Source organism: Corylus avellana, chromosome 9 (assembly GCF_965113065.1).
Source record: "Corylus avellana chromosome 9, dhCorAvel1.hap1.2, whole genome shotgun sequence".
NCBI lineage: Eukaryota > Viridiplantae > Streptophyta > Magnoliopsida > Fagales > Betulaceae > Corylus > Corylus avellana.
This window is the reverse complement of record NC_142498.1, coordinates 4,355,715-4,375,774: the sequence shown is the minus strand read 5'-3', so window position 1 is coordinate 4,375,774 and position 20,060 is coordinate 4,355,715. Positions and strand designations below refer to the sequence as shown.

General features: G+C 32.4%; 2 protein-coding genes across 3 annotated transcripts; one reads left to right on the top strand and one right to left on the bottom strand.

Annotated features, from left to right (window-relative positions):
* Positions 1-373: 373 nt before the first annotated feature.
* On the bottom strand, positions 374-6,823 carry LOC132190487 (2Fe-2S ferredoxin-like superfamily protein). 2 transcript variants are annotated; one of them, XR_009441141.2, is made up of 7 exons: positions 6,608-6,823; positions 6,398-6,511; positions 3,377-3,430; positions 2,952-3,014; positions 2,591-2,653; positions 2,041-2,131; positions 374-441 (listed from the first exon to the last, which is right to left on the bottom strand). XR_009441141.2 is itself a non-coding variant. In XM_059605494.2 (6 exons), the coding sequence occupies exons 1-6, from the start codon at positions 6,806-6,808 to the stop codon at positions 2,096-2,098; spliced, it is 531 nt and encodes a 176-aa protein (XP_059461477.2). In that variant the 5' UTR covers positions 6,809-6,823; the 3' UTR covers positions 1,952-2,095. The 2 variants fall into 2 exon arrangements, 1 of the variants encoding a protein (XP_059461477.2); XM_059605494.2 differs by lacking the exon at positions 374-441 and having other exon boundaries at positions 1,952-2,131.
* Positions 6,824-8,214: 1,391 nt separating this feature from the next.
* Positions 8,215-11,423, top strand: LOC132190682 (Pentatricopeptide repeat (PPR) superfamily protein). The gene is made up of 2 exons (XM_059605723.2): positions 8,215-8,834; positions 9,175-11,423. Exons 1-2 carry the CDS (start codon positions 8,246-8,248, stop codon positions 10,392-10,394), a joined length of 1,809 nt encoding a protein of 602 aa, XP_059461706.2. The 5' UTR covers positions 8,215-8,245; the 3' UTR covers positions 10,395-11,423.
* The last annotated feature ends 8,637 nt before the right edge of the window (positions 11,424-20,060 follow it).

Here is a 20,060-nt window from a genome sequence, read left to right as displayed (position 1 = left end):
TGAGGCCCATTATGTATCTGGTGGGCTAATAGAGTGAAATTATTCCCAACACCTTCCATTGTGTTCCTTCCCAATTCTCTCCCATCGAAACAATTTGAACACAATTTTTATGTATAGTGTTGCTATTCAATGTTCGTTGTGGCCCAATAAAAGAATAATGTCTGATTTTACTCGGCACTTGCTTGAGTTTAATAAGAGCATAGAATACAATTTTGTCGATAATTAACAAGAATCTGGCGTTGACATTTGTTTAGTCAGCCACTAAAAATATGGAGTGTCACGTGAAAATTGGTAAATTTAATCATTTAATTATTATTATTTTTTTATTAAAAAAAAAAAAACGTTACATAAAGTTGATTGTGCAAAAGTTCAATGCTTATTTGTGAAATGTCCCTGATGTCATAGCTTTTGGAGAAGTAGCATAGGGTTTACTTTGTGTACCTAAAAAAGAGGGTGGATTAGGTTGAAGGAAAGTCACAAATTGGAAGAAAGCTGCTGTATCAAGTTGTTACGGAAGTAACCCAGTGATAAAATAGACATTATATTAGAGTAGACTTATATTTAATATGAATTAGATTTCATTTAAGATTAATTTAGACTAGTTTTGTTATCAGTACTTTTAGATTAGAGATAAACATGCGTCTATTTGTATTTTAGTTATCTAGTTATTTATTTTAGAGTTAGTATTGCATTAGTTATCTTTGTAGGGGTTTATCTTAAAGTGATTGCTATTTAAAGGATTATATTTTAATAAAAATGAAGCAGAATTAATTCCAAACCTTGTGTTTGAAAAATGGTTTTAAGTTTTTTTAAAATATGAAAGGTCTAGGTTCTTTTAGAATATAAGGGAACTTGTTTGCAGAGTCTGAATCCATTTGGGTTACAGGGGTGCAAGCTTATTTACTTAAATGGCAGGAGTTTTTGGTTTCAGTTCCAAGGGAAAGTTCTTGGGGTTGGAGGAAAATACTTCACAGAGTTACTGATAGGGCTCTTTGTAAGCATATTGTGGGTCAATGTGATTCAAATTTTCTTTGAAATGAAAACCTTCCAGTGTCCTCCAAAATGGTAACTAGGTCTGGCAAAGACCTCTCGAACTTCTTAATGTAAGACAGATTTAGATAGGATTGCAAATGAATTGAGTTGTTTGTAAACAGTTTGAACTTGACTTGAGTTCAGTTTGTTTAATAAACGAACCAAACTTGAACAGAAATTTCAGCTCGTTTATTAAACGAGCCGAACTCCTATATACTTGGTTTGACTTGTATAAACTCATATAACTTCATTTTTATAATTTTTTAACTTTGCAATGAGAATTTCTTAAGCATTTAAAAAGATAAAAAGGGATTTTTTTAAAAAAATGTGATAGATATAGCATGAATTATTGTGAGTTTTAATATTTAAGGAGAAGAGCTTGATCTGGAGTTGTAATGGAGAAGAAAAAGGGAGAAAGTTTGTCACTGCTCAGAGGCAATTCAAATTGGTGTAAAGAAGAAGAAGAAGAAGAATAGAGAGAAAAGAACACACAATAAGGTCAATGTGCCTCAGAACTGAAAATATTTAATAGTTTATTAATCAAACCGAGTGCTTTGAACACAATGAAACATATTTGTACAGACACTCTGTTTAACCTACTAGGATTCTCAATGTGACTATCAAACTAATTCCTAATAGAGCCCAATAAGAGAAAAATATTGGATTCTTAATTTCTGAAGGACTTCAAATTAAGGGTTTCTTTTTCCTTTTGACTGCTCTTTTTATTAGACAGAGGAGAATGAGTACACTATACAAGACTACATTAGCTAAAATTGTTTCTACAAGAAATTCAGACTAATGAAAAATCAACCATTTCCCTCTATTTATCATCAAATGGCCTACATATGGCATGGTAATAAGCATACAAAGCTTTCAACAATAAAAATGAACTTGCCAATTCCATCATGTGGACAGATCATAAACCAATATGCAGAGATTACTAGTAACATCTGAACAATATACATTATCTATTTCTGCATGCCAAGCTAAGAATTTTAAAATTCTTACCATCTGTTTTGAATGTAAACATGTTTTTAGTGTAATGAATAGGGTCAACTCTTAATTACTTCTTCCACTGGGGAATCCTCTGAACCACTACCTACAACCAACAATTAGAGAGGAAAACTATTAGCTCTGTTAAATGCAAAACAACCATGGTGCTCTCATTTCAGTTGATAAAACTAAATTAATCTATCTACCAGAAATATGTAATTTACAAAAATCCAGAGTAGGTCTACTCAAAAAGTTAGGATTCGTATAACGGTAAAAGCATAAACGAAGCATTCATCTGAACAGAATAAGAGATTAGATAGAAATCACAAAACCCTAAGCTAATCACACATTAGTGAACAACTTCAATTCTTCTTACTAGTTTCAAAGTCAATGGAGCAAAACTACATGAAGTTTGGATAAAATAGAAAAGCTCCCAACCCTCTAATTCACTGCGGCGTTATTTGTTTCAGCAGGAAATAAAAATGTGGAGTTTGATGGGAGAAAGATTTTAACTCAAAAACATTGACAGTGGCAACTGAAGAAGAATAAATTGTTTGGAAAGTACCTTGCCAGAATTTTCCTTATTTCCCACAATAGTTTGACAAGCAAGCCTCCAAGATTCGGGCTTCTGTACATAATAACTCAAGTTAGCCAAACTAGCCATTTTCTAAAAACTGAATTTTCATGATGAACAGAAAAAAAAATCTTAACATACCAAGAGAGTAATTCACACTGCTTTAAATTATGGGAAATGCTATCATTTTTTTTTTATAGAAGCAACGGTTTGAACGTCCAAATTTCACTATTGATGTTTAACACCTTTAGAGCCTTTTACAGACCATTATTACCATTTGATTCAATAATTTATTAGCAATTGGGGAAGCTTGAAAGGTTGGGAGTGTTTACAAAAGAGAGGGAAAGCTTGCCTTCTTCAGATACCGGAGCTCTGTATTTGTTCTTTCATTTAAAAGATCCTTTCCATCAATAATCTGCACAACAAGGAACAAGGAAGCTGCACTTAATTAGAAAGCCACTCACTCTGCATCTATCTGTCTCCTAAATATGCCTCAACTGTTGCTTTGGTTTACTCATATATTGCTCATTCTCCCAAGAAGCATCTTTATCTTTTTCCTTTTCTGGATGAACAGAAACAAACTGTTGATATCTTTGCGTTTCAACTTGTAAAAGTCTAGACATTTTGTGTAGAAACTTGGAAACAATGTGCAGAAAACACTCCTTAGACAAACCAATTTTTGAAAAAATGTTCTTTTAGAGAGTCTGACATCATAAAAGCTTTACCTTAAGAAATTGATGAAAAGCAGAAAGTGCAGGATGAATGTTAGAATCATACCTCCACAATACAAGTTCCACAGCTTCCACCACCGCCACAATTCATCACTTTTCCCTAATCAAAAGTAACCACCATCTCACATTAGATCATCTAAAATACAACTAAAATGTACATTACTGGTCAATCAACATATTAATTAAAAAAATGCGAAATTTCACTTAACCCCTCTAAATTTTCATCACTTTTGCAATTACCTCTCAAAGTTCAAAGGCTATCAATTTTTTTTAAAAGGAGTATTTTGGTAATTTTGACATTCCTTCATTAGAATTTAACTAAAAAACTTAACCGAGAGGTGACATTGCAAAAAATATTGGAAGTTCGATATACTAAATTGAGAGTTTTTGAACTTTATGGAGGTAATTACAAAAGTGATGAAAATTCAGGGAAGTTAAGTGTAGTTTTTCCTCAAAAAAAATACAACTTCCATTGTTGAGAATTATCATCATAGACAATCATTATCGAAGAAGAAAGTAAACACCAATTGGTAGTGCAAAAGACACCACTAGGCTTCACTTATTTTTTAAAATATACATGAGAATTATATATAACGTTGGGCAGTAAGTAGCTGGCAATCTTACACTCCCATTACTAATTAAAAGTTGAAATTGAAAACATGCACTTCCCAATTTGACCCTCATGAGTCAAATGGCACATACATGTCCTTGCACTTATTGTAGATAATAAGACTTTAACATATCACTAAACTATATAACATTATAAAATATCAATGGTAGAAATAGTTTTCGGAATTTTTGGGAAAAAAAAAAAGTGATTGGAAAGTGAATTATTGCTTAATAGCAGAGATAGTAGCGATTAACATGATTTAAAATGGTGATGATCCATATTTTATTGTGTTGCATCTAACAGTGTATATAATGCCACTTCATTTAAAATACATCAGTGAATTTGTAAAATATAATTTGAACTATGAATTAGAGAGATCCAATTCCCATTTTTTACTCTCGTATTTTATTATTCCTCATAAAATTCAACACTTGGAATAACATATAAGGGTTGAACAAATCATGCCATCCTCAACCGCCAAGGTGATAGTTGAGTTGGTAAAGCAGCAGGGGATAAAGTTCAATTCCCCTCCTTCTTTCTTCCTCGTGGTCACGGGTTCGAACCCGCTTGCGGTAGTAATCCGCAAACTAGATGCTACTAAGAAGGGGTTTTACCAAAAATCATGCCATCCTCACTACTTAACCGATGTCATTTGAGTAACAATGCGCACGGTAGAAATATTAAGGTTCATGGCTTAAGTGCGTTTGATGTACAATGGGTAGTAAAAAAGAAAATTACAATCTAGCCACTTGTTTAATACTAAGGCCTCGTTTGGTTCGCGGATTGTCTAGTCCATTGAAAAAGGACTAGCTACCACTGAGAATAGAAAAGTGTGGAATAGATTAGCTAATCATATTCCTTTGTTTGGTTGTAACGCTGGAATAGACTAACTAATCATATTCCTTCGTTTGGTACAATGCAATATGTTGGTGAATGAAATCGTATTGTGATCTTATTTCCTAAAATACCCATATAATATAAATACAATTTATACTATTAAGGACCTTTTAAAAAAAAAACAAAAACAACTATACTATAATTTTTTTTAATTTTTTTTTTAATTATGTCATGTATGTGGGCTTTTTATTTTTTATTTATATAAAAAAAATCACATAATCATCATATCAAATCTGGGTCCAAAGTTTACTAAAAGATAAAATCTAACAATAACAATAAAAAGTAATAAAATAATAAAAAAAACAAAAAAAAAAAACAGAGAGACAGAGAATCAGAATCAAAGAGAAACGTTACAGAGAATCAAAATTTTTTTTTTAAAAAAAAAAAAATGAGAAACGGTACAGAGAAAGAGAGAAGGAGAAACATAATAAAAAAAATAAACGGTATAAACATTTTTTTTAAGAAAAAACAGAGAGATGAAGAAACAGAATCAAATAAACGTTGCAGAGAATAAAAAATAATAATAATAATAATAATAATAAAAAAAAAAAAACTGAGAGAGAAGAAAAAAAAAAAAAAAACTGCTAGAGAAAGGAAAAAAAAAAGCTGAGAAAACGAAAAAAAAAAAAAAAAAAAATTGAGAGAGAACGAACAAAAAAAAACTGAGACTCACTTTGAGAGATAGAGATCGTGAGAACCTTGTGGGTGTGAGAAGGATAGGGTTTTTTTGGGCAATTTTACACATTAATTTTAATCCCACAGTAATGGATTAGCTAAGCCACTCATTTTTTAGTGGCTTAGCTAACCCTGTGTGTATGAGATTAGTAGTTCTATAGGAATAGACTATTCCCAGGAATAGAGTGTTACCAAACAAAGGACTAGTTATACCTAGTGTTAGTTAGTCCAATCCAAGGGTCTAATCCGTGAACCAAACGGAGCCTAAACGTGATTATTTTGTACAAATTTAAACAATTTGGATTTTTTTTTTTTAAAAAAAAAGATTTAAAAAAGCGATTAAACAATTTAAACAATTTAGTATTGATTTGAAATCAAATAATAAGCCGGTCCTTAAATAAGCACATTGCCATAATAGGTCAAGATTTTGAAACCAACTTGTACAATAATTTACTTGGGATCAACCTAGGTCGGCATTAATATATTAATTAAATGATTAAATTTATTATTTTTTTTTATCAAATTAAGTTTTTGAAATAAATAATGATTTAACATGGTATTATAGCAAAGGTTTTGAGTTCCGATTTTGCATCCATAAATCTCAAAATTTAATTGAATATTTTATGTGTTGAGCCTATTAGTCAATTAAATTAATCAATAAAATTCACTATTTTCTATATTAGTTGGGGTGAAGTCCCACACACAAGGCTCATTGAAGAAAAAACTAAAACCAAAAAGTGAATTAAAAAAAAAAAAAAAAAAAAAACCATCTCTTATAAAAGTGATATTAGCATTTCTTATAAAAATGTAAAAAGTAAAAAAATAAAATAAAAAATAAAAAATAAAAAATAAAAAAATAAAAAAGGAAAAAGAAAAAGGACTTACATACGTGGCGTAGAGCTCAATCTTGTTATCCAACATGATGTTCCTCAGAAGCTTCTCACCACTAATCTCTTTGGCTCTCTCCACCGGGTACGACCCGTCGTTCCCAGGCTTCGGCTGCCATGACCAAAATCACAACCAATCAAATTTCATTTTTTATTTTATTTTATTCAAATTCTATAATTCCAAACAAAATTCGAATGTCAAATGCACCCCGATGAACTCCAGCTCGATTTCTGGCTTTTCCGGTGGTGGAGCTGGCGACGGCTCCTCCGGCGAATTCGCAGCCACCGAGACAGAGATGCGTTTCTTTCTGAGGTGCAGCTTGACGGCGTCGGCGTTCCTGTAGTTTCCGGTCCCGGAGGAGAAATCTGGCCGCCGGAGCGACATTGCCGTGAACTTCAGGGAAGCCATTCTATTACTATTTGATTTTCTCGCACTGTGGCTCTCGGTTTTATAGCTAAAGCAAAAGAACGAGCTTCTCGACAGTCGACGCAATATGGCTAAAAAACTTTATCTTTAAAAATAAGATTTTTTTTTTTTTTAAAAAAAAAAAAAATTATTACGAAAAAAATACACATGCCTCTTCAAACTCTCACCTTATTGTTAATGTCTCATCTAAATTACCAAAAATTACGAATTATATTAACGTTCTTATAAATTACCAAAAAATGCCATGTTAAAGTATATAAAAAATATAAAGAGAAACAGATTAAGGTGGTTCAGCCTATGACCTATATTCACACGTCAAAGTTTTTTCTTAGCTACATCTTTTTTTCACTTGATAGAAATTGTACGATAAAATAACTTATTTATAGTTGAATGGGGCCAAGAATATAATAAGTACATAATCAATATGTAACCTATAAGAATTAAGAGAGTTACATAATCAATATGTAACTTATGAGAATCATGAGAGTTACATAATAAATATGTAATATATGAAAATTAAGAGAGTAAATAATACATTAATTTAATTCAAAACAACTATTTTACGTCTTCAAATGTCTCGATAAATGTCCCTAATAACAAAATACCCTTCATAAAATTAAAAAATTCCTAAAATTATTATAAAAAAACTAAAAAATCTAAGAAAAAAAAAGTAAACAATTTTAAAAAATCATTTTTTATTTTCATATTTATAAAGATATTTTGTGTCTTATTAAAAAATTGTATGGTTTTTTTTTTTTTTTTAACATATTCACAAAAGAGAAAGATTAATTTGAATTAGTGACATCTACTTTATGAAGTGCGGTTCCCAATCAATTGAGTGATCCATTAGAAACGTTTTTTTCTATTTTCTTGTTAGCCTTCCGATGGATAATGACATCCTTTAGTAGTTTAGAAAGGACATTGACAAAATTGAAGAAGGGGTGGTACCGTGGTAGTTTGAGAATTATTTGTGTATTTTTTTTCTTTTCAAATTATTAAAAAAAATTAAAATATATACTTTCAACATTATGGAAAAGGATAATTTTTATTTCAAATCTCCTCTATTTCCTTGGGTTAGTATATTTAGAAGGGTAAAATTGTCCAAATTTTTGAAGTTAAAATTTTTGGACAACCCTACCATTCTAAATGCACTAACTTTAGGAAATTGAGAGGATTTGAAATGGAAAGATCCATTTCCCAATGTTATGGTTTTAAAGATTATTTTGAGATTTATTAAGTCGACTTGTCGCCTCTTTATAAAAAACTTAGGTTAAAGAGTTGTCAAGGCGCAATCTGAAATTGAAGATTTCGCCTTAATAGACTCCATCCCCACAACAAAAGTCTGCTTCAGGTGATTAACAACTTCTCTTTGTTTCCACACAGTTTACAGTAAACTCTCTCTCTCTCTCTCTCTCCCAAATGCCGTTTCACAGAACTCTCCGTTTCCTCTCTCTATATTCCATCCTCTACAAACCAAACACTAACCCTAACGGCTATCTTCAAACCGTTAGTCGCCGTTTCTCCTCCGACCAATCATGGCTCTCCGTTCCCGGTAACCCCCTCATCAAGTGGCCCCCACTGCTCCACCCACAATGCTCTCCTCCACCTCCGAATCCAAACCCTAACCCTAACCCCAATTCTTCGCAAAATGATTTCTCCACCATTTCTGACCTCTTCGCTGACCCTACCATCTCTCCCGGTCCACCCCTCGAGGCTGCGCTGGACCGGGCAGGGATCGAGCCGGACCCGGCTCTGCTACAGGCCGTGTTTGAACGGTTTGATTCTTCCCCCAAATTGCTGCACACGCTCTTTGTTTGGGCGGAGAAGCGGCCTGGGTTTCAATCCTCTGCGGCGCTGTTCAACTCCGTGATCAATGTGCTCGCGAAATCCAAGCAGTTCGAGTCCGCGTGGTCGCTGGTTCTTGATCGGATTGGTGGAGATGAGGAACAGCGCGCCTTGGTTTCTAGGGACACGTTTGCGGTTATGATCAGACGCTACGCTCGCGCAGGTAATAACAAGGTTGAATTTTGCAAGTAATTTGATTATGGAATTTGGCCTTGCTTGATGATTCGCATTGGACAATTTTAACTTTCGCATGTAATTGGAGCTAAGCTTTGAGTTTGTATTTTAGAGTTGCATTTTTGCAATGCAAATTCACATGTAATGTAATTGAGGAGACACGAATTTGCATGAAATTTGAGTTGAAGTTTTGGAATTTTCATTGTTATTTAAATGGGGATATCTGATTATGCATCTTATTAAGAATTTTTTTGGTGATGTTTTGGCATATGGAACTGAAGTTGTGGCTGTTAGATTTGTGATCCTAATGTTATGGTAAACTTCTGTAGGTTTGACCCAACCTGCGATTCGGACATTTGAATTTGCATGTAATTTAGACCCAATTCGTGGTTTGGATTCAGAGATGAGGTTGTTTGAGATTTTGTTGGATTCCCTTTGTAAGGAAGGGCATGTAAAGCCAGCCTCAAAATATTTAGATCAGAGAAGGAAGTTGGACCCAGGTTGGGTTCCGTCAATACGGGTTTATAATATACTTTTGAATGGATGGTTTCGATCAAGGATACTCAAACAGGCAGAGCAGCTTTGGGAGAAGATGAAAATGGATGATGTGAAACCAAATGTTGTGACGTATGGCACTCTTGTGGAAGGGTATTGCCGGATGCGTCGTGCTGAAACGGCAATTGAATTGGTGCATGAGATGAGAAGGGAAGGAATTGAGCCAAATGCGATCGTGTATAATCCAATAATTGATGCATTGGGAGAAGCCCGGAGGTTTGAAGAGGCAATGCGGATGATGGAGCGGTTTTTGGTTTTAGAATCAGGGCCCACTATCGCAACATACAATTCCCTGGTGAAGGGTTATTGTAAGGCAGGAGATCTTGTAGGGGCTAGTAAGATCCTTAAGATGATGATAAATAACCGCTTTTTGCCGACTCCTACAACCTATAACTATTTCTTTCGGTACTTCTCTAAACATGGGAAGATTGAGGAGGGTATGAACCTTTATACCAAGATGATTGGATCTGGGTATACACCAGATCGTCTAACTTACCATCTTTTGATGAAAATGTTGTGTGAGGAGGAGAGACTGGACTTAGCAGTTCAAGTTAGCAAGGAAATGAGAGCCAGGGATTGTGATATGGACTTAGCTACAAGCACTATGTTGGTTCATTTGCTTTGCAAAATGCATAGATTTGAAGAGGCTGTTGCAGAGTTTGAGGACATGATTCGGAGGGGCATAATTCCTCAGTATCTTACTTTCCAGAGAATGAACAATGAATTAAAGAAACAAGGAATGAATGAAATGGCACAGAAACTACGGAACATGATGTCTTCTGTCCCTCATTCAATGAAGTTGCCAAATACATATGGGGGGGAAGGAGATGCATCACGCGCAAAGAAAACATCTATAATGCAGAAAGCCGAAGCAATGTCTGATTTGTTGAAGACTTGTACAGATCCAAGAGAACTTGTTAAGTGTCGTAATACATCTAAGAATGTTGTATCAAGTGCAGACCAGTTGATAGAGGAAATTAAGAAGAAAAACTAACAGTACATGAATCTACAAGTACTCAAAATTTTGAGCCAGCATGAGGAGTAAAGAACTCTTTAATTGCACATGCAATAAGTTGAACTTAGATATTGAATCGGAATGACTAATGGACGACTAATTGGAGATCTTTTTGTGTTTTACAAGTTAGCATGTGCTTAAAACTTATCCAGCTTCCAGTAAATGATATGCGTGCAGCTTTCTAATGGATGGCTGAAATCAAGTCGCTCAAATCAAATATGAACCCGTGAGCATGTGCAGGACGAGTTTTGGGGATTGTTCATTGAAGAAACAATGGAAGGTGAGTTGGATGCTGGAGGATTAAATCAAAATTTTGTAGGAATTTGAGGTGCACGTATTTTAGGATTTGATAATGGGGTTGGAGGGTTTTTGATGCTGCAATCACTTCCACCACTTCCATCTTTCACCAGGGATCACTTGCACAATAGAGCTTCTGTTTTCTTGGTCTCCAGAACCCTGACCAGGAATGAGGGAAAAGCTTTCAGACTCCTATCTATGAAGGTCTTGTGGAAGCTAGTCTCAAAATATTGGACTCTATTAAGGCCAAGGCGAGGATGTGATTATGAAAGTGAATGTGAACGGTAATTCTCTTGTAAATCAGTAGACATGGGTTCTGATGGGACATTGATTAAGGCCTATCAACAGTTGCTAAATAGGGATTGGGAGTGCTAGACTAAACACTTTATTGGCGAGGAAATTCTTGCACAGATTGTCAGATAGCTGCACCCTATTGCGTTGTCAAGGATAGCAAACTTTCACCTGCCACATTGTTGATTGCGAGCATTTCTATCAGGATGTCATTGGGGCCACAAAGGCCTAAAAGGTTTGTAGTGGTATGCATTGCTCGTTAAATAAAAAGCCTTGTGCATTTTTGTAGTGACTTATCTTTCTTCTTAGCCTGCTTACACTCCTAATGACTTCCCCATATATTAGAGACAGGGACGGAACCGCTTTGACTTTGGGGACCTAGGGCCAAAAAAATTTTAAGGAGGGACCAATTAGCAAAAACTACTCTATTAAGGCCAAGCCGGTCCCCCCTAAATAATTTGCCCTCCATATAGTGACAGCAGGATTGCATTCAATTTGGACAACAAATTTCAAGAGATCCCAATCCAAGGTGTAAACATGGCGTGCATTGGAAGATGTGATGGCTCTAATAATTCTTGAGGTCTGATGGGTTTTGTCAACTGAGTAGTGCCACCACTTGCACATTGATACATCAAGGGCACCTTGGTCATGAATTTTGTTAGAAGATCAAGGGTTGGATTCTGCTGGAATTGAAAATAAATAAAATAAGAGCTGGAATTCTCAGGCAACCTAATAAGAATGTAATGGCGTGGGATGTTTTGTATTGAGTGGTTGAGAAATTAAGGATTAAATTAGAAGATGATAATTAGGTTTAATCATATTCAGAATGGGATGACGAGAAGAAGTACATTGTATTTATGGATTCGTTGACTTCTTGTGTAGCTCAGCACGTGTTTTGCATCTTTTGAATAAGTTTCACGCCTATGCTTTTGCTTTTCATGCCGTACGTAGTGGGGGAGTGCTAGCTGCCCATTGGAGCCAAACGTGGAATCGACTTGGGGGAGATTTGCATATCATCTCCCTATCAACAAAGTTATCCTGTTTTTCCTACTAATTGGGTTGTTCCAAAAAAAAAAAAAAAAAAAAAACCTTATCGTAAACGAAATTTGGTTGGAAAAACTTTTTCCGGTCTAGTTTATAAAAATGCCATATATCCATGACATGTGGTTCTCACATGCTAAGAGACACGTGACAATTTTATAGATTGAATTGAAGGAGTGGGAAGCTCATCCAACTCAATTTAAAAAAATATCTTTGAAAAATTAATTTCTTCAACCCATATTGGAGAAGAATTGTGCCCCCTGACTCCTTTAAAATTTCAAACATAAGACAATCATGACATAAATTTCCTCCAACCCATTTTAATAAATGCCAAGTGTTCTTCAACATGTGAGCGGCGCATTTTTTTTTTAACCTAAACATTAATTTTTGAGGAACGCAAATATGTTAAAAGATACGTAGCATTTATTAAAGTGGGTTGTTTTGAGGAAATTTCTATCCCGGCATTCACCTTTGTTAGGAATTAAACGAGACTATCATGTTATTGTTATTGATGAATTAAGATTTTATTTACTCCCTATTATTGTAAGCAAGGCTGTGCAATGCATGCGTGATTATATATATAGGATACAGTTTTCCAAATTGGGTAGAACGAATTTCCTTAAACCTAATCTATAAAAGTGACATGTGTCTATTTTTTTAATAACATGTAAGATTCACATGAGTTTTTAATAAAATTTATTTTAACTTTGTCCTTACTATTAAAAAAACATGTCCATCTCACAGGTTCAAAGAACACATGTCACTTTTATAAACTAGGTTAAAGGAAATTCCTCCAACCCAATTTAATATATATTATACGTGATATTAAACTCGGATTAGTCTCCTTGAATCGGTGATTAAGACAATTTTTGTTATTTTTCAAGAATCATGCTCGTGATCCCATGGAAATTTTTGAAACATAACAAGAGTTGAATTAATTAAGACTTTAATGTTGTTAACCAAGATAATATAAAACTGAGTCCATATCTTGCTTAATTATCTTATTTTATGCATTTTTTTTCCTTAGTTGTACATTTTATATCTATCCTATAGATTTTTTTTATTTATTTTTTTTTCGGTTCTCGAGTAAGTCAATCTGTGACATATATGAGGCTCACATACCTATAAACAGGGACGGAGCCAAGAAATTTTATGGGAGGGGGCCAACCAAATTTTTTTTTATAAAAAAAAATTATTTTAGTTGTTTTTTATGAACTAAAGACTACCGTAAGGGTCAAAAAAAGTGAACATTTGAAAGTAAGGGCAAAAAATAAAAAAACTTAGTAGGTATAAGCCAACAAAATTAAAAATAGGGCCAATTTTTTTTTTTTTTTTTTTTTGAGGGGGCCAAATAACTAAAATTAAAACTTTAACTTTACTTTTTTTAATTTTTTTATTATTTTTTTTACTTATAATATTTTTTTTCCTTAATTTTGGGGGGGACCATGGCCCACCCCGGTCCCCCCCTCCCTCCGTCTCTGCCTATAAAATATGTGTATTGACTTCACCTATTTTTTGTATTTTTTGAGTGAATCAAACAATTTTTAGTGTTTGAAACAAGAGATTGGATGGAAAAATTAAAAAACAATATATATAAGAGGAATGCTATACCTACTCTCATTTTTTTTTTATATATATAAGAAAATAAAATAAAATCGAGTCGAATATTAAATATTTAAATTTAGTTCATTTAATTTTGTTTTAAATAATGAGTTAGAATTTGAACTTATCACCGAACTAATAATCTTTTCAAACTCACGTGATATACATGCACGTAAACAAACTGACTTTTTTTTTTTTTTGAGATTTTTTTATCTCCATATACACTAATAAAGAAATGGTGGACGTCATGGGGATGGATTACCGAATTATTAAATTTATCATTTATTTTATTTTTCTTCTAAATAACCAGTAAATCAGTTCGGTCTCACACTCAAATTAGTTCTTTAATATTTCTTGTACCATTAGATACCCTTTATATATATATATATATATATATATATATAGCTCACATATGTATAAAATATGTGTATTGGCTACATTTTTTTTCTTTTCTTTTCTTTTCTTTTTTTTTTTTTGTAAATTTTTAGTGAATTGAGCCATTTTTAATGTTTGAAAGGAGAGATTGGATGGAAAAAGAAAAAACGAAATATATAATAATACACCAAATGATTAATATTTTCTCTTGTTTATGAAGAAATTCATAAAGATCATAGAAATATAAAAGAATAGCGGAATAAAATAAATAACACAAAAATATTTACGTGATTCGATCAACGACCTACATTCACAGGATAAAGCCCAAAGGGCAATATTATACTCTTATGTTAAAAGAAAAATAAATGAATTACTCCCTTAATTTCTCTCGAAAGAAAATTTTTGGATCATTCATGAAAATATTCCTCTTAACATTAACTTTTTTGTTAAATAAAGGAAGCAAAATAATAAATTAAAATATGATTTTTTTTTTTTCATTAACTAAATAATATGATCAACTTCCTTTATTTTTAAGGAATAAATGTAAAATTGGTCCATGTGGTTGGCATAATTTACAAATCACTCCCTGTGGTTTAAAAAATAATTTATAAGTCCCAAGGGTAGGCCAAAATAACATTTTACTCCATTAACTCATTTTTTCGTTAAATGACTTAACAGAAACCGTTACATTGCCACATCACATCCAATAAAAATAAGACACGTGTTCTTTTTTATTTATGCTTTTAAAAAAATGACAAATAAGCTTTTCCACGTCATTTTGAGGCTCCAACATACACTTCTTGTCAAATTAAATAAACATAATCCCTCTATTTCTCTTGTACCACCGTCGTCTTCATCTTCTCCAACGATTCTTGCCGTCTTCTTTATCTGCGTTTTCCGTTAAGACTTACATCCACAGATGAATATTCTTACAAGCACAAGCACCATCTTACACATGCACACTAAGGAGCAAAACAAGCCCAACAAAAGAAAAAAATAATTGCATATCTCAAAAAAGATATCACTTTTTAAAAGATAAACCTACGGTTTGCTTTTTAAAGCCACCATCTTCCAACATCTATTTAACACAAATTAGAAAGTACTTGCCATTGAACAAAAAAAAAAAAAACACAGAGAGGGAGAGATTGTTTCCATAGAAAGCATTGCCAAAAAACGCAAATGCCCAAATCTCAGACGCAGATGAAGACGACGACAAGAATCGCTAGGGAAGATGAAGATGACAGCAGTACAAAGGATATAGAGGGATTAGGTTTATTTAATTTGACAAGAAGTGTATGTTGGAGCCTCAAAATGATGTGGAAAAGCTTATTTGTTATTTTTTAAAAGCATAAATAAAAAAGAACACGTGTCTTATTTTTATTGGGTGTGATGTGGTAATGTAACGGTTTCCGTTAAGTCATTTAATGGAAAATGAGTTTAAGGAGTAAAATGTTATTTTGGCCTACCCTAGGGACCTATAAATTATTTTTTAAATCATAGAGAGTGATTTGTAATTAAGCCAACTACATTGACCAATTTTGCATTTATCTCTATTTTTAATTATGAAAATCCGAATAAAAAGAGACAATAATGGGGACAACAAGTAAACAAAAACCAAAATCCTCCACTAAATGATTGGTTTTGTTGATCCAAGTCTCGTGTGTTTCATGTGTCACTCAAGGTGTGATGCATGGCCAAGAAGATGACCAACACAGGAAAAAGTAAGGGAAAGTGCTTAGCAAAAGCCATTAGCTAGTGCCATCAAAAGGTAACTTCAATTGCAATGACCATAGCCATGGTAATCAGCTGGATCAAGTTTTTAGTTTGTCTTTTTCTTCATACTATCAGAACCATCGTTTTCTTTGTGCCTTTCATAAGCCTTTGTTCTACACCCATTCAATTTCTCATTTAAGAGATGTTTTTGTGTGTTTTCACTTGGACAATAGTATACCAAACGCTTTGTTGAGGTTAATTTTTACACTAACAAAATTTGAGAGTTCATTTGATCCAGCACGAACCTCCATGCACCGACTACAATCTCTATTGTTGTCTTCACATGCCACAAGCACAATTGTCTCTTCTACATCTTACAAATCAATTTTCACAATCGGTTTGTTAGTCATAAATCAAGTGGTAATTTAACATAACATTAGAGTTGATATGTGAGAGGTGATAACATGATATCAAAGCATAATTTTATGGTATCAAAGTCACCGTTTTCTTGGTGCCTTTCATAAGCATATGTTATCTATTGTCTCTAGTCTGTTGGCGCTTTCACATTCGGTAAGAGCTATGGGAACCTATGGTGCATTATCTCTCCCGAAAAATTAACCTATATATAATACACCTCTCTTCTCTCTATATTATTATTATTATTATTTTGTGGGAATTTGAGAGGCTACCATACACACATAAACATAAATCTAAAAATCAAAACCTAACAATCTCTCTTAGATTATCAAATTTAATCTAAAAAGAAATTAAAAAAAAAAAAAATCAAAATCATAGTACTGTCGGCAATACTTTGATTCCAATTAGACTGTAATTTCCTCTGGCGGCCAAGAGATAAGAAGCCCAAGACCATATCATAAATTACACATAAAATGATAATAGTCAAAGATTATGTTTTAATAATTAGTTACTAATGACTATTTGTTAGGAAAATTTGACGTGTCTTGTACATGTTAAGAGTGTTTGATAATCATATCATAAAATATTAAAATTAAGCTAAAAGGTATCTTTGATAAAGATAAATGTTATATATTACATTTTTATCTCACAACTATTCCACAGTATTGTCTTCAATAGGTAGTTCAATTGGCTGAAGATCACGCCTCATGAAGCGGAGGTCACTAATTCGAATCCCCTTCTCTCCCCTCTTGTACAAACATGTAAAAAAAAAAAAAAAAAAACCTATCTCCCACAGTGTTGATGTGACAATCTCAACCGTTCATGTATTTTTTAATGATCGATCAAATGGTTAGTTGAAATTGACACATCACGACATCAACATTATGTGATAATGGTTAGTTGAAATTGACACATCAACATTATCTGATAATTTCTAACTTTACTCATAGTGAAATCAGGTTCTATTGTTATGTGTTTTAATACTTATTTTATTATAGTCATATATAGTTTTATATTATAGATAACGTTTCTTTCATTTGTAAATATTTTTACAGAATTTTATTAACAATACCTGTGTTTACAGTTGTTTATATAATAATAAAATTTTCCAAAATTAAAATTAATAAAAAATTGAAAAATAGATTAAATGGATTAATCATTTCATAAATTGAAAATAAGATATTAAAAAAATTGAATATAAAACTTAATTAGTAATTTTGTGGTGAAAAATAGTTTTTAAATATAATATAAAAATTAAAATATATCTTATTTAATATAAAGGAACTCTCTTTAACTTTATCCTTTAAAAGGGGTCTGATCGTCTTCATTCTTTTACCTTAAAAAACTCGAACTGAGCTTTATTAATTGCAAGGTTGGTTTATGTGGTGAATGATGAAGTCAAGCGAGGGCAATAGTGGAAAACATGTACAGTAAGCCCAAAGTGGGAAGGACTGCGGGGATATAATAGTAAAAGCGTAATGGTGGTAGCAGTCAACAAATGTACTTGAGAGAGAACCTGTGCCCCAAAATTCCTTCCAAGTCCTAGTGGCCATTACTTGCTCCACCACCGCAATCTCCCACCAACTACTCTCCAACACGTGTCCCCTTTAAGCTCTTTTAATAATTTACTGCCATCACTTTCACTCTATTTTATAATTAAAAAAATAATAATGGAAAAAATTACGCTTTTATTTCTTAATTATCTCGCAGATATGACAGTTCTAATTAATTATTTGATCAATTTATATTAAGATAAAAAAAATTTAAGGCCGGGTTAGTTGGAACTAAAAATGTAGAATATATATATATATAAAAAAAGAGTGGTTTGATTTCTTTTGAGTTTGTTAATGAAATTGTTATGATTTTATTTAAAAATAATATAACTCTTCACAATAAATAAATTTATTTTTTTTTTTTACAAAATACCTCATAAACAAAATATGCATTGAGAAAACTACTAGATTAGTTTTGAAGACTTCGGTGTTGAGAGCTCGGAGATGGTTGGAGGTTCGGTGGTGAGTAGTGGGCATCGGGTTATAATTAACGAAAAAGATCATAAGATTGATTTGAATTAAAATTACGGTGTTTTTATCTTTATTGTATTTGGTGTTTTTGTTTGATGTGTCAAATTTCTATTAAATGCTGTAAAACTGAGTTTTACACCACATCCTAATAGAAGGACTCTCATCTTATTTATAACATTTTTTATTTATGAAAAAACAATTTATTCTAAGAATTTAAGTATATCATTACTCTTATTTATTCTACAAATTTAATTCAGTAAAAATAATGAATTTAATTATTTAATTAGTACTTTAATATATATTTTTTAACAATTGAGATTCGATGTGTTGAATATTTTTTTAATTTAATTAGATGTTAGGCTAAAAATATTACTAAAATGTAATTTCACAACCAATATAAGTTGTACAAATGTACTGTTCATTGAAAATTAATATTTTATTAAACATTTTGTCTTTCTTTTATATCATTGCAAAAAATAATATTCTATTGTTGAGAAAAAAAAACAGTGTGAAAGAGAGAGCGTGTTGGTAACGGGATGAAGGGTTGACAATTGAGTGTCCAAGACTCCAAGCAAGGCCATAACCAATAATTCCTAACTAGTAGGGCCCATGATTAAAATTTCAAAAATGTCTTATTAAATAATTGAGAAAAAATAAAATAAAATTAGTGTTTTCACTAATTTACTATAAGCTTTTTAGAATTTTATTTATTTATTTTTTGTGATAAACATAAATAACAAATAATTTAACTTTGGTTTGAAATTTTGACGGAAACTATTGCCGATCCACCCACGGAAACTAGCTAATTTGGAGTCGTCCAACCACCTCTTATAATTTGTTTTATTATAGGGGACATTGTGTCGTATAATTAATTGTTGCTAATGTGACATTGTAAGGTCAAATTTTTTAAATAAAAGTTATGGGTATAAAATTATTTGTTATTTATGTTTATCCGTGTACTTTTTAAACTCTAAGGAGATTATTATTATTATTATTATTTGTTTTGACATGTCCACATAAGGGAAGGGAGGGAGAAAATTTAAACTAGTGACCTCCGCTTCATGAGGCGTAGTCCACTGCTGATTGAGTTACCCATTGAATACCTCTAAGGAGATTATTGAAAATCACACATGGATTAATTTTATATTTTTCTTAAATAATAAGCTTATAGATTTGCCAATTTACTTAACCATTCTCTTTAATTATGGTATTATTCTACATTGAGGTTTGAGAAATAAATGAAAGTTACTCATTTATGGTATTATTTCTTTAATTATGAGTAGTTCTACATTTCAACGTTTATTTCTTTTATATTTCACTACTTGTCTCTATCTCACATAAGTGGAAGCTACTAATAGAATAAAATAAAAATGTGAATAAATTTTTCTTTCTTTAAAATGGATTGGAAAAAATTATTTTAATTCAGTTTATTGAATTAAAATTTGTCCTTAAAACATGTGATTCTAGCATTTAATTTTTTTTGAAGGGAAAAATCATTTCAATCTCATTAATAAAAAGGATCACGAGCATATAGCTCTTACATTACAAGAGCACAAAGCTCAGAGAATGCAAATCATAGCCGAAGCTACAAGGCTACAATATCATAGATACATACAAAACATTCTATCATTTAAGACCTATCTATGATTTTAACTTTTGATAACCTATGACTAATATTCAAATGAAATAATAGATCTGCTCCAGGCAGACACAACCCAATGCATATGTAGCGTTTATTCTTCGGCCTTGGGCGCATAAAACGTCCATGCCAAACACTTATCCTCCTCGACCCGAAAGCTCTGATACAGTTCTCGTCCACAACCAAGGGTCTGGACTAACAACAAATACCCCACAGATCAACAAGAGAACAATGCCTTATTACCAG